The 14,385-nt window shown below is 59.0% G+C and overlaps 1 protein-coding gene across 1 annotated transcript; it reads left to right on the forward strand.

Moving 5' to 3' along the window:
- Positions 1-7,406: 7,406 nt before the first annotated feature.
- Positions 7,407-13,471, forward strand: CPXM1 (carboxypeptidase X, M14 family member 1). The gene is made up of 14 exons (XM_062202525.1): positions 7,407-7,578; positions 9,163-9,324; positions 9,440-9,549; positions 9,677-9,816; positions 9,899-9,989; positions 10,496-10,646; positions 10,741-10,829; positions 11,138-11,261; positions 11,346-11,542; positions 11,634-11,813; positions 11,896-12,193; positions 12,351-12,490; positions 12,946-13,048; positions 13,140-13,471. The coding sequence occupies exons 1-14, from the start codon at positions 7,407-7,409 to the stop codon at positions 13,379-13,381; spliced, it is 2,199 nt and encodes a 732-aa protein (XP_062058509.1). The 3' UTR covers positions 13,382-13,471.
- Positions 13,472-14,385: the final 914 nt, after the last annotated feature.

Below are 14,385 nucleotides of genomic sequence, written 5' to 3' on the forward strand. Positions count from 1 at the left end.
CGAGTATTTCATTACAGCAAGGGAAAACCAATGAACACCGCTGGGACTGAAGCTAAGGGACATGAGTGTGGAATGCAGGCTGGGTCACCCGGGGGGAGGGGGGGAATGCGTCCCCATGGGGAATCTGTAAGAGGGTGGTGGCTGCACAACTTCCAGCACATCTCAGCAGTGACGTGTGAGCCAAGAGAGGGACTGAGTCACAATTCACAGAACTTCATCTTTGTCCTCATGTCAGACTTGGAAGGAAAACTGCGGGGGGCAGGGCCGAGGGAGACAGTGGCCACTCGGCCTCCGGGAGGAGTTAGGCTGCGCGTGTTGACCTCCAGAAGGCTCTGCCCAGACTCAGGCCTGGTGGCCTTGACATCTTAGGTGGTGACGGGCTTGACGGTCCGCAGAGCCAGTGCCGCCGGCCCTTGGAACCATTTGCTGACTGCTCCTGCCCTGGTCTTCTCACCTATCCAGCAACAGGACTTGTGGCACAGATTAGCCCCTACGGGAAAGGCTGTAACAGAGGAGCCCAGTTGGTTTTTGTTTTTGTTTTTTTTCCCATAAGTTCCAATGAGCTTTGTAAATGAGCATGAAGGTTTGAGATGTGCCAATCCCCTGAGCCTGCTCAATCCAGATGTACCCACAGACCTGCACCCTTGGACTTACGGGCCTGAGAGTTGGTCACATCCTGATGAGGCCAGCGAGAGGCTCCCCCACGTGACAAGCAGTGGGGGAGGCGGATGAGCACAACTCCTTAAGGATTTATTATGTGACAGGCACTCTGCATCCGTTCATAGGAGAGCTCCTTGTGATTTTCTTTTTCTTTCTTTCTTTTTTTTTTTTTTTTTTTTGATAGGCAGAGTGGACAGTGAGAGAGACAGAGAGAAAGGTCTTCCTTTTCTGTTGGTTCACCCTCCAAATGGCCGCCGTGGCCAGCGCGCTGCGGCCGGCGCACTGCGCTGATCCGAAGCCAGGAGCCAGGTGCTTCTCCTGGTCTCCCATGGGGTGCAGGGCCCAAGGACTTGGGCCATCCTCCACTGCACTCCCTGGCCATAGCAGAGAGCTGGCCTGGTAGAGGCTGGTAGAGGGGCGACCGGGACAGAATCCAGCGCCCCAACCAGGACTAGAACCCGGTGTGCTGGTGCCGCAGGCAGAGGATTAGCCTAGTGAGCCACGGCGCCACCCTCTTTGTGATTTCCATTCAACAATCACTCACTATTTCCTGTGTGCCAGGCACTGTGCCTGATTCCTAAAAACAGAGCCCAGGGTGGGAATTCCTGTGCACATTATTCACAGAGGGAAAGCTTCCAGGGAAGCGAGGGAAGGGAGGCCGCACGGGGCCGGGAGCCAAGCTAGCATGTGATGTTAGCTGGAGCCTGGCCTCAGCCTGACCCCAGAGGTGGCTGCGGAAGGCGCATCATACCCACGCTGTGGAGGGAGAGGAATGGCTCGAGAGGTGCAGCCTACTGCGTGAGGCAGCTGCTGCCCACCGAGGACATTGGTCTGGAATGAGAGCAGACAGTTGCAACCTCTAAGCAGTGGATGTTCCCAACATCCACCAGTCCATGCAGGGGGAACCCTGGAGGGGCAGTAACAGTGTAAACTCTGGCAGGTGCTGGGTGGTGAAGAAGTAACTCGGCAAGTCTGGGCTGGCTGAAGCCTGCACATTCAAAAGAATGTGGGATCCTGGGAGCTAACCTCCAAGTCCTTGAAAGATTTTGCTAACAGAAGTGTTCTTGTTTCCCTAAGGGTCAAGGGCCATAGCTCTTTGTATATACAAACAAAAATGGTTGGCGCTGGGGCCCTCGGACCGTGCAGTATCTTTTTGATCTCCAGAGGGGCTGGACCACACGGCTGATACCCAGTGGAAACCCCAGACACCGTGGCTCCTGTTGAGCGCTCCTTGCTGGCCGTACTCTGTGTGTGTTGTCACCCGTTACGCTGGGCTGATGAAGGGTCATCCACACAACTCCACCTCCCGGGGACAACCGGAAGCTTGTTCCTGGTACCTCCCAGACTCTGCCCTACGCCCCTCGTCCCGCGGATTTTTTTTTTTTTTTTTTTGACAGGCAGAGTTAGAGAGAGAGAGAGAGAGACAGAGAGAAAGGTCTTCCTTCCATTGGTTCACCCCCCCAAATGCCGCTACGGCCAGCACGCTGCACCAATCCGAAGCCAGGAGCCAAGTGCTTCCTCCTGGTCTCCCATGCGGGTACAGGGCCCAAGTACTTGGGCCATCCTCCACTGCCTTCCACGGATGGTTTTAATCTGGAGCGCTTTTCTGCAATGAACATTCTGTATAACCATTTTGCTGAGTTCTGTGAGTCCTTCTAGCGACCACTGAACTTGAGAGTAGTCTTGGGGGACCAGCACTTGGGGTTCACTTGAATAACCCAGACTCACTGAGGCATGGTGAAAGCATGGTTTGAGAAAGAGGGGCTGAGAGGGTAGGGTAAGCTTTGACTGCCAGACAGCCATGCGGTCACCCACGGTATGGAACTGCCTGCCCTGCCCAGTCACTGAAGGTGAAAGTGGCCAACAGAACTTATCAATGAAGGAGCACTCTACCAGGCTCCATGGGCATGATCAGGCCAACCTAGAACTCTACACCTGCTCAAATGATGACCAACTGTGAAGGTAGAATAACGACACTTTTCAGTCACATAGGGTCTCAAAAATTTGACCTTGCATATTCCCCTGTCTGAGGATCTGCTTCAGCAAAAGAATTTACTACGAAAGAAGACAATGGAACATTCAAGAAATGCGAGTAAACACAGGAAAGGGATGAGAAAGGCCTGAGATGCCAGCCGGGTCCTCCCCATCCACCTCCTCCCAGGAAAGCAAGCAATCAACCTAGCTGGAACCAGAAGTCAAGTCCTCCAGCAGAAATTAAATTGCTTAATGATCGGCTATGTTTAGATATATTTGAAATAAATATTCAGTTCCGTTGGAATCTTTGGGATTGAATTAGCGATTAGTGCCTAGAAAACCAAACATTTGATAAAACAAAGTAAGTGCTTACGCTTGGGGGCACAAAACGTTCAACAGTAATATCTATGTAGTCATAATGAAAGCACCAACTGTTGACTCCAAGTGGCGATTGAACCTCACTGGGAGGATGGTAGAGGGGACGCATTTGTATATCTCTGTGTGTAGGGGAGGTGGAGAGAGATGTAGGAAGGCTAGATCCTTCATTCCATAGCAAGGAATCCACATACGACATCTAAGCATAGAATAATCTAGAAATAGCAATAGAAGCATAGAGATAAACACAGAGAAATAGCAAAAAAAAAAAAAAAAAAAAAAAGACTCAAAGTGACTTGAGGATGCAGAGGCATAGAAAGCTGTCTTCCATTACAAGCCTAAATATGAGTTCCCTTTTAAAAAAAGATTTGATTTATTCATTTGAGAGGTAGAGTTACAGACAGGAGAAAGGTCTTCCATCCACTAGTTTACTCCCCAAGTGGCCGCAACGGCCCGAACTGGGCCAATCCTAAGTCAGGAGCCAGGAGCTTCTTCTGGGTCTTCCACATGGGTGCAGGGGCCCAACACTTGAGCCATCTTCTACTGCTTTCCCAGGCCATGGCACAGAGCTAGATCCAAAGAGGAGGAGCCCAGACATGAACCAGTGCCCATATAGGATGCCGGCACTGCAGGTGGAAGCTTAACCTACTACGCCACATCACCAGCATCCATGAATTAACTTTAAAACTACGTTATGTAGTATTCTGATAGGAATGATTTAGCTAAAAAAACAAATAAATAATATAGGGTCGTGTTGTGGAGAACAGAAATACGCCCTGCCAGGAGGAATGAAAGACCAATTTCCCAATGTTCTGTGGAGGTACTCTTGTGATCTAAGACACATTTCCAGCAGCTCACACTGTTGTGCAGCGGGCTGAGCTGCTGCCTGTGATGCCAGCATCCCAAACAGATGCCAGTTCAAACCCTGGCTGCTCTACTTCTGATCCAGCTCCCTGCTGGTGCACCTAGGAAAACAGCAGAGGATGGCCCAAGCGCTTGAGCCCCTGTCACCCACGTGAGAGACCCAAATGGAGTTCTAGGCTCTTGAATTCAGCCTCCCTCGTCATTATGCTCACTTGGGGAGTGAATCAGCAATGGAAGATCTGTCTGTCTCTCTGTAACTCTGCCTTTCAAATAATTTTTTTTAAATCTTCAAAAAAAAAAAAAAGGGGGGGGGACACATTTCCAGTGACAGCACGTACCACCATCAACTCAGAAAGCTGAGTCTGAAGCATTTCAGATGGAGGTGCTGTAAACCTCACTTGTGACTTCCCAGTCTGCAGCGTGCGTGACTCTCTGGGAGTCTGCAAAAGTGCAGATTCTGACCCAGGGGGTGCGGGGCAGAAGTTCTGCATGTCTAACAAAGTCCCACGGGACGCCAGGGCTGCCGGTCCTCAGCCACACCTGGAGGCGCATGGCTCTCGAAGGCATGGATGAACAAAAGGGAGACAGTGTGTGGGTGGGGGGCAGTGGTGGGGGAGGGTGGATGGCACGTGGGGAGACGCACGGGAGCCCCCGTCATCCCAGGGACAGCACTGGCAGGAGTGCAGGCTGCCCAAGCACCAGGGGCGCGCAGTAGCTTACACTCTGTCGTTTGTGCCGGCACATGGCCCCTATTACTTTATTCCATTTCTGAATGTGTGAGCAAGACGGTGTGTTAAACTATTTTCTCCATCTTTAATTCCTCTGATTCATCCGGAGACCTTCTGGGACCACATACTGTCTCACTTCATCATCACAGCAACCATGGGAGGAAGATACAATGCCCATTTTACAGATGAGGAAACTGAGTCTCCGAGAGGAAAACTACTGTCCAAGGATGTCCAGAGAGGGACTGAAATTAAACCTGAGTGGCAACAAAGTCCACCCCATTGGCAGGGACCTGACCATATCAGGGAAGTGGCAGGAAGTTCCCCATCTCTTAAACAAACCCTATTTCGGGCAAGTGCTACTACTCAATCCTGTTCAGTTGTGTTTTACAATACATACTCATCCTAGTGAGACCACGAAAAATCCTCCACTTGGCTCATTGCAATAGAGATCCTACTGTGCAGGTGCCCAGGTACGAACCTGCCGCTGTCGCCCTGGAGCCACCACCTCCAGAGTCTGCTCTGGGGCTTTGCACCTGTGCAGCTCCAGGTACCCAGTGGTAAGGGCCATAGGCTGCAGCCAAGCTAGGAGCACAGAGAAGCACAGGGGCACTGAGGGGCTCAGGGCTCAGAGACCACGGGTTACAACAGGGCAGAGAGGCAGGGGGCACAGGTGGCGAGAAGGGGGATGAGGGGATGAGGGGATGCAGGGGACACAAGAGGTGCCAGCGACCTGTGATCTGGCCCATAGGCAGTTGGCAGGAGAGAGCCAGCTGCCCCACGCCAATCCCTCTGGGAGCAGGTCATTCAGTTCTTAGCCTGGCATCTCCTCTCCTGTAATACCTGGGACTCTCTGGCTCCCCGCTAGCCCCAGCTGTATAAACAGACTGTCTGCACCCTCACTAGGTACCAAGTGCTGTCGCAGGCCCTGAGAGGCAGCTGTGGGCATCTGGGGGCAGAGCCTCTGTTGGAGGGGTTCCACCTCCTGCTGGGAACAAGCCCATGTCAGACAGCACCCAGCGCCTTGAAGCCACCACTGAGAGAGGGTGAGCAGACAGTGCAGCCTGCTGGAGCTTGCTTCAGACCGAGCAGTCGGAAGCGGAAGGCTTTGGGAGCAGCTGAGACCGAAACAGGAAATCTGATCGGAGAGGATGCAAACTTGGTGAGCAAGCGCAAGGGCCCGGAGGCTAGATGGGGCTGTTGCATTGCAGGAAGATCGTGTGACTGAGGCATGGTTGCTGGAGAGTTGCAAAGGGACCTGGGGTAAGAACTTGGTCATGAAGGCACAGGCAGGAACTGGACACACCCTGGCTGCTGTTTGGGGGGGAGGGGTGGTGGTGGCTGGGGGTGCAAGGGCCTGAGAAGACTGAGAAGTGCTATTCCTGTGCCCCACCCCCTTTCACACCTGGAGGGACAGAGACAAGGATATGGCCAATCTGGGCTTTGAGGGGCTTCAGTGCAATCCTCCACCACGCCCAGGGAGTCTCCGCTTTGGGGTGTCTTGCTCTCCTGTGCTTTGGAGTTGTCACTCCAGGGAGGGACCTGGTCGCACGTGGACCCCACGCTATTACTCCTTTTCCCACCCGGTGCACCTAGGGTGCCCCAGGAGCCCCCCTCCCCAGAACTCTGGGATTGTGGGGCCGTCGCTGCGATTGGCAGGCCTTATCCTGGCCCGACATGACATTTCTTTCTAGAGATTCCGTGAGCCTGGGCCACCAAAGTGATGCTGGCATGCTCACCAGGGCTGATTTGAATTGTTTTTATTAGGCAGTACTCTGCAAAAATATATTCACTCGGGGTCCACCTCTGGGAATTGCCAACGTGAGGATGGCAGCAAAGGCAAGGCGCTGGCCACAGGCACACAGGGGACTCGCTGTCTTCCTTCTGGGGAGCCCACCCAAGGGGCCTTTGCCGGGAGCATGGGAAGGGTCTGGGGTCCCTGCAGCTGGGGCCATCTGGGAGAACGGAGCCCCAGGGCTGCCGGCTCCCCGAGGGCAGTGAGGGCCGGAGGCCGACAGCCGCGGGGACAGGGCGCACGGTCAGCCCCGGGCCCTCCACCTCCCGTCCCAGCCCGCTGGGTATGGCTCTGGCTTCGCTCCCCGGGTTATGTAAGCCCGGAACGTGGCAGTCGGGCGAGCAGAGCTGCCGGCGGGAGGCGGGGCTGCGGGTGGGGGGTGGGGGTGGGGGGAATGCCGCCGCCTTTGGTTGGGCCCCCGGAGTTGTCCCTCAGGGCTCCTGGCACACCCGCCCTCCCGCCGCCTCAGTTTCCCCTCACTCGCTGTCCGCTCCGTCCCACCGGTCCCGGCGGGGAGGGGGTGCTCCGGCCCTGGACGGATTTCCCTCTTCGGTTGTGGTCCCCCCACCACAGCTTGGCCGCCTTGGCCAAGTCAAGGGCCTCTGTGAGCCTGTTTACCCGTCCGATGGGAAGAGTCGTGTACAGCGCCTGGCATGAGCTTGGCACGCGGTGGGTGCCGGCCGCGGGACAGGCGTCTCGCACACAGGACGGACAGATGCGAGCGGCTTCGCAGACGGCCAAGGGCAGCGCGCTGGGGGCCAGGCCGGCAGCCCCCGACCCGGGAAGGAGCAGCAGGGGCGCCTGGCGGGGAGGGGGGTGTCCTGCGGGCTCGCGCCGGCCTCGGTCACGGCCCCCGGGGTCCGCCCCCTCGCGCTGCCCGGCCCGCCCCCTACTCCCCGATCCGAGGCCGGCCCGCGGGCTGTGGGCGGGCGGAGGCTGCAGGAAGGGGAGGGGGCTGCGCAGCGCCGGCAGGAAGAGGCGACCCACCGCCCGCCGCCGCCCCGACGCCCGCCATGTGGGGCCTCTTGCTCGCCTTGGCCGCCTGCGCGCCCGCGGTTGGCCTGGGGCTGGGGGCGTCCGGAGCTCCCGGTCTGGGCCTGGCACCGTCTGCGACCACCGAGGCCGCGGGCTCGACCCCTGCCCCGCGGAGCAACCCGACACAGCAACCGACGGACAAGGCCAATGGTGAGCCACAGAGCCTCAGCTGCCCACTGCCCCGGTCCCCTTGGTGCGCCCCCTCCCCAGCGCGTGCGCACGCTCGCTGCCCCCTCCTCAACACACACACACACACTCTGCCCCCTCCCCAACACACACAGATACACACACTCTCTGGCCCCATTCCCTGGTCCAATGTGGCGCCCCCTCCCCAGCACACGCACTTATTTCTCTGTCTTTCCCGGCCCCCTCCCCAGCACACACACCTTTCTCTGTCTCTCCTTGCCCCCCCAAGCACACACACACTCACACACTCTGCCCCCTCCCCAACACATATAGATACACACTCTCTGGCCCCATTCCCTGGTCCAATGTGGCGCCCCTCCCCAGCACACACACCTTTCTGTCTCTTTCAGGGTCTCTCTCTCTCTGCCCCCTCCCCAACACACACACACACACACACACACACACACACTGGCCCCATTCCCTGGTCCAATGCGGCTCCTCCCCAACACACACACCTTTCTCTGTCTCTTTCTCTCTCCCTGTCCCCTTCCCAGCGTGCACACACGCGCACACACACACACCTTTCTCTGTCTCTCTCTCCCTGTCTCCTCCCCAGCGTGCACACACGCGTGCACACACACACACACTTACACGCCCTCTAGAGCCCAGAGGCACTGACTCAGCAGCCCCATCCAGACCAGACTTAGTCAGCAGTCCCGGGACAGCAGCAGCGGATGCTGTTCTTCCAGCCCAAAAACGTCCCCTTTTCACTGATGAAGAAACTGAGGCCAGAGCCGGGAAGAAGGGAGAAGGAGGTGCAGAGCAGGGCTGGGTAGGAGAGCGCTGGAGGGCCAAGGCCGTGGGGAGGGAGGCTGCCCCCTCTCCGTGTGGGAGAGGAGGAAGGCAGGCAGTGGCAGCCAGGGCTCCAGAGGCTCTGGGCAGGAAGTGTGGAAGGGAGAGAGCGTGCACAAAGAACAGCATGTGCAGAGGCTCAGGGACACCAGACAGGAAAAGGCGCAGCACTGTGGTCCGGGAGCCGCCGGGGGAGCCGGTGGGCAAATGGCAGCTCCTGCTTTATGTAAAACCCTGTGCCGGAGGGCGAGCAGGCAGCCCCTGCACCCCCCACCCCTGCAACCAGTGTCTTGAAGCAGAGCATCTCGGCCCGGGAGGCAGATGCTGCAGTGGCGATGGCACAGGGGCCTGGGTGCACAGGACCTAGACTGCAGCCAAGGACGTTACAATAAACAAAACACCCCGAGGTGGTGGGTGGTATGGTGGGGAGGGGACAGCCAGGGTAAAGGCCCAGAGGGGAACAACCATCAACAGCAGCGGAGCCATTCCCGGGGTCTGTGTGCAGCTCTCCATGAGCTCAGAGGGTCAGAGGTGACGCTGGCCTGGCACGCAGAAGCGTCAAGGAGGACGAGGAGCCAGGGATGCGGCGGGACGGGCAGCTTGGGGTCGGACTGCTGGCCTCTAGTGCCACACGAAGGCCCCCTGAGTGCCGTGCTGGGGCCTGCTCAGGGCAGCTCGCCTGCCTTCTTGGGTGGGCGGAACTTTCCATCCTGCCTCCGTCTGACTCCTGCCCCCATCCGTGCCTTGCCTCCCCAGGGACCTTAGAACAGCACGTCCGGATTCGAGTCATCAAGAAGAAAAAGGTCGTTGTGAAGAAGCGAAAGAAGCTAACTCGTCCCAGGCGCCCAGTGACGGCCAGGCCTCTGGTGCCCACCAGCCCGGCAGGGACCCTCGCCCCTCCTGAGAAACAGGAACCAGGTACTGGCTCTCCAGGTCCTGCCTGGCCCTGCGGTTCCCAGGGTGCTTAGCCACCTGGCTCTGGCCCTCAGGGGCACAGAAGCTCAGTTTCCCATCTGCCTTGGCCCTGTCCCAGGCTGTCCGCCGTTAGGCCTCGAGTCCCTGCGGGTTTCCGACAGCCAGCTTGAGGCATCCAGCAGCCAGTCCTTTGGTCTCGGACCACACCGAGGACGGCTCAACATCCAGGTCAGCAGGCCTGGCTCAGAGTTGGGTCTCAGGGGTGGGCGAGGAAACCCTTGGGACCCTCTTCCCTGCCCCCTTCCTATCCTGGAGGCACCCAGCCTGGGCCTGATTGCCGTGCCCTGTGCCACAGTCAGGCCTGGAGGATGGTGACCTGTATGATGGGGCCTGGTGTGCCGAGCAGCAGGACACCGAGCCATGGCTTCAGGTGGACGCCAGGACCCCCATCCGTTTCTCAGGCATTGTCACACAGGGCAGGAACTCCGTGTGGAGGTGAGGCAGGAGGTCCCTGATGGACAAGGGAGGGCTGGGAGGCGGGAAGAGTCTCAGAGGCACCAATGATCTCTCCTGCAAGGTATGACTGGGTCACGTCATACAAGGTCCAGTTCAGCAACGACAGTCGCACTTGGTGGGCGAGCAGGAACCGCAGCAGTGGGATGGACGCGGTGAGTGGGCCCACCGTGGCTGAGACCCTCTGTGCTGGCAGTTGGGTGCTTGGCGGGGTGGTGGCTCCTCCGAGGACAAGGAAGAGAAGCCCATTTGGGTATCCCAGGAGAAGGGTGGGGTCATTGTCGGGATGGGTGGCAGCAGGCAGCCTCAGGAGCCGGGCTGCTTTGAGACACGTCCACATCCTTTCCAGACAACTCCAGTGGCCACTTCAGGCCGCAGCCTCCTCCTGGAGCGCCCCTCTGGCCGCGGGCGTCTGCTGCCTGCGGGGCCGCTCGCCTCCCTGTTAGGCTACAGTAGGGGTCCTGGCCAGCTCCTGTGTCACGTGGTCTGGTGTCTAATGCGTGTGACCAAGCCAGAAAACAGCTGCCTGGGACTTCCCATTGGCAGGGGCTGTGGGCCAGGTCGGTGTTTGGTGCAGAGTACAGATTCCTAGCCAGATGCACCACAGAAGGTTAGACCATATGCTTGGAGACCTGAGCTTCCTTGGACTTGCTGCCCCCAGGTATTTCCTGCCAATTCAGACCCAGAAACCCCAGTGCTGAACCTCCTGCCAGAGCCCCAGGTGGCACGATACATTCGTCTGCTACCGCAGACCTGGCTCCAGGAAGGCTCACCTTGCCTCCGGGCAGAGATCCTGGCCTGCCCGTTGTCAGGTGAGCAGGTGGGCAAAGGCTGCGTGGGCAGGTGCATCCCTACTGGGAACTCTCCCCTACCCCCAACAGTTAACCTGGACTCTCCCTCCACCAGATCCTAATAACCTGCTCCCTGAGGGCCCTGCTCTGGGATCCGCCGACCCGCTAGACTTTCGGCATCACAATTACAAGGCCATGAGGAAGGTCAGAGGGGGCTCCTTCGACCCAGGAAGGAGGCCCTGCCTGTCTCCGGCCCCCTTCCCGCCAGGGCATAAGCTGCTGGGACTGCTTCTTGTCCTCCCCACTGGCTCCCCCTCCTCTCCTGTTGACCCCTAAGCTCTGCCCCCCAAAACCCTTTCTCTGACTACCCTTACTCTGTCCTGCCTTTTCACCCCTCCCCTCACTGTGCAATGGTGTCTCCACGTGTGTGGGCCACCTATGACATTTCTAAGTCCTTTCATGGCCCTAGGGGGGCGTCTCTGCCTATGGTCACTCCATCTTCCACCCCCCAGCTCATGAAAGAGGTGAACGAGCAGTGCCCCAACATCACGCGCATCTACAGCATCGGAAAGAGCCACCAGGGCCTGAAGCTGTATGTGATGGAAATGTCGGACCAGCCCGGGGAACATGAGCTGGGTACTGGCAGGGGAGGGCAGGGGGGAGGCCGGTGCAGGGCAGGGCCCTGGGTGGAGCCGGCTGCGAGCCCCTGTGTGTCCCCAGGAGAGCCCGAGGTCCGCTACGTGGCCGGCATGCACGGCAATGAGGCCCTGGGGCGGGAGCTGCTGCTGCTGCTCATGCAGTTCCTGTGCCGCGAGTACCTGCGAGGGGACCCCCGCGTGACCCGACTGCTCACCGAGATGCGCATTCACCTGCTGCCCTCCATGAACCCTGATGGCTATGAGACCGCCTACCGCCGGGTAGGCCGTCCGTCTGGCACGGGGACCGCCCTGCCCACTCTGCTCTGGTGCCTGGAGCCTGCTTGGCCTCAACAAGCCCCTTCCCTGGCAGGGCTCTGAGCTGGTGGGCTGGGCAGAGGGCCGCTGGAACTACCAGGGCATCGACCTCAATCACAACTTCGCTGACCTCAACACACCCCTGTGGGATGCCGAGGACGACGGGCTGGTGCCCCACACGGTCCCCAACCACCACCTGCCACTGCCCACTTACTACACCCTGCCCAATGCCACTGTGAGTATTCAGAGAGCAGAGGCGGAGGCCCACGCAGGGGCCCCTGTTGCTCTCCTGGTCCTCCTGACCTGCCCCCGTGCAGGTGGCTCCTGAGACACGGGCAGTGATTGACTGGATGAAGAGGATCCCGTTTGTGCTCAGCGCCAACCTGCACGGGGGCGAGCTGGTGGTGTCCTACCCGTTCGACATGACCCGGACCCCGTGGGCTGCCCGCGAACTCACGCCCACAGCGGACGATACCGTCTTTCGCTGGCTTAGCACCGTCTATGCCGGCACCAACCGGGCCATGCAGGACACCGACCGCCGGCCCTGCCACAGCCAGGACTTCACCCTGCATGGCAACATCATCAACGGTGCCGACTGGCACACGGTGCCTGGGAGTATGTGCCTGAGGGTGCAGCTGACCCTGCGCCCATGGCCCTGCCCCTCACACAGACTGCTCTTCCCACCCTGTAGTCTCCCGCAGGAGGGTGGGATGCCCATGGGACCCTTGCCCGCCCCAGCCTCCCTCAGTTTCCAGTGTCTGTGGCCCTGCAGGCATGAATGACTTCAGCTACCTACACACCAACTGCTTCGAGATCACGGTGGAGCTGTCCTGTGACAAGTTCCCCCATGAGAACGAGCTGCCGCAGGAGTGGGAGAACAACAAAGAAGCCCTCCTCACCTACCTGGAGCAGGTCGGGTTCGACTTTCCGGTCCCGGCCTGCCAGGCGGCAGCTTCTGCCAGGGACTCTTTGGATGTGGCTCCCAGGATGCCATGGGGCACGCTTGGTTTCCAGTAGCCCTGGGAGGGTCAGATTGCCAGCATGACATGGGTGGTGGTGGGTGTGGCCCCCACGGTGAGATGCTGCTCTCAGAGGTGATACCAGCCAGGAGTGGCCGCTGCCCTGGTGCAGAGGCTGCTGTTCCACAGGAGCCTGTACTCCGTGGGATGGCCAAGGGTCCTGGAACCAGGGGGAGCCCGAAGACGGGCCTTCCCGTCACTGCAGGTGTGGGTTGGCAGTCAGGGTGAAATTCACCGGGACTGTTCTCTCCTGCGAAGGTGGCAGACTTGCCCCTTCTTCAGGTTGCAGGTGAGTGAGGGAGGTTCTCAGGTGGGAGGGAGGGGGTCTGAGAGCCTCTCCCCGCACAGGTGCGCATGGGCATCGCAGGGGTCGTGCGGGACAAGGACACGGAGCTCGGGATCGCGGATGCTGTCATTTCCGTGGATGGGATCAACCACGACGTCACCACGGGTGTGTAGGGGGAGGGGGGAGGAGTGGGGGAGAGGCTGGCACACAGGGCTGGGGGTCACTGGGCTCTGACCTTGCCCTTCACTCTCCTCAGCGTGGGGCGGGGATTACTGGCGCCTGCTGACCCCAGGGGACTATATGGTGACTGCCAGTGCCGAGGGCTACCACAAGGTGACACGCAACTGCCGGGTCACCTTTGAAGAGGGCCCTGTCCCCTGCAATTTCCTGCTCACCAAGACCCCCAAACAGAGACTGCGAGAGCTGCTGGCAGCAGGGGCCAAGCTGCCCCCGGACCTTCGAAGGCGACTGGAGCGGTTGAGGGGACAGAAGAATTAGCACCTCCAGCTGCAGAGCCCAGGGGCCTTGGGCAGGCTGGACCTGTCCAGAACTGAACGGGAAAAGACGGGAGAAGCAGGGCGGGGCAGATTGGAGGGCGAGGTGCTCAGGCTCATTAAAGCTACCTGGCACCTGAGCTGCTTTTCCTGATGACTGTGTCCCTGGCTCCACCCCTGGGGTAGCCTCATCGCACCTCTCGGTCCTTGTTCTGAGCGCTCCTTGCCAGCTCTCAGTTGACTTCCGGCCACGTTGGGTGGCGAGAGGATCCCACCTGAGCTCAGGAACCCCGGGTTTGGCTGAGCCTCTCGTTTCTGGCCCTCGGCGGTTATAGGTGCCGCTACAGAGCTGTGGAACAGTCTGTGAGCAGGCGCCTGCGCGGTGCCGGGCATTCAGGCATCGAGGATGGAACACAGCCGATCGGAACGTTGTGAGATGTGCGAGGTGGAGGTGGTTGCTTGGGAGCACAGATGGGGAGTCACACACATGCAGATTAGGGCACTGCAGGTGCACGCGGACACACGGTACAGCAGAGACTATGGTTCCAAAAGGTCCGATGGAGGGGGCAGGCAGGTGTGGGGCTAGGACAGGGCCAGCTCCACTGACATCTCTGGAGTCACTAATAGATGACTGGGCGAGGAAACACGCTGTAGTATAAAATGAGGTAGTATTCATCCCTAAAGAGGAAGGGAATGCTGACACGTGCTGCGCCTTAGATGAACCTGGAAGACATTGTGCAGAGTGACAGTAGCCAATCACAACAAGATGAACGCTGTAGGCTTCCACTTCTATGAGGCTTCTGGAGTAGTCAAATGACAGAAGGCGGAGTGGTGGTTCCCGGGGTTGGGGGGAGGGGGGAGTGGGGGATGTTGCTGTGGATGATGATTTTGTGTTGTCTTCCCCCACCCCATTTAGCTACCCAGAGGCGAGGCAGGGAAAGGGTCCAAAGCAGCATGGGACGGTGCTCAGACTCTGCCCCTCCCTTCTCTCCCTCCCCCAGCTGTTTC

This window comes from Lepus europaeus, chromosome 10 (assembly GCF_033115175.1).
Source record: "Lepus europaeus isolate LE1 chromosome 10, mLepTim1.pri, whole genome shotgun sequence".
NCBI lineage: Eukaryota > Metazoa > Chordata > Mammalia > Lagomorpha > Leporidae > Lepus > Lepus europaeus.

Bases quoted from the DNA above. Each gene is read 5' to 3' on its own strand.
- CPXM1 (XM_062202525.1), top strand. From the start codon at position 7,407: ATGTGGGGCCTCTTGCTCGCCTTGGCCGCCTGCGCGCCCGCGGTTGGC. The intron at 11,262-11,345 runs GTACTGGCAGGG...GTGTGTCCCCAG, and splicing joins GCCCGGGGAACATGAGCTGG to GAGAGCCCGAGGTCCGCTAC. The intron at 12,491-12,945 runs GTCGGGTTCGAC...CTCCCCGCACAG, and splicing joins TCCTCACCTACCTGGAGCAG to GTGCGCATGGGCATCGCAGG.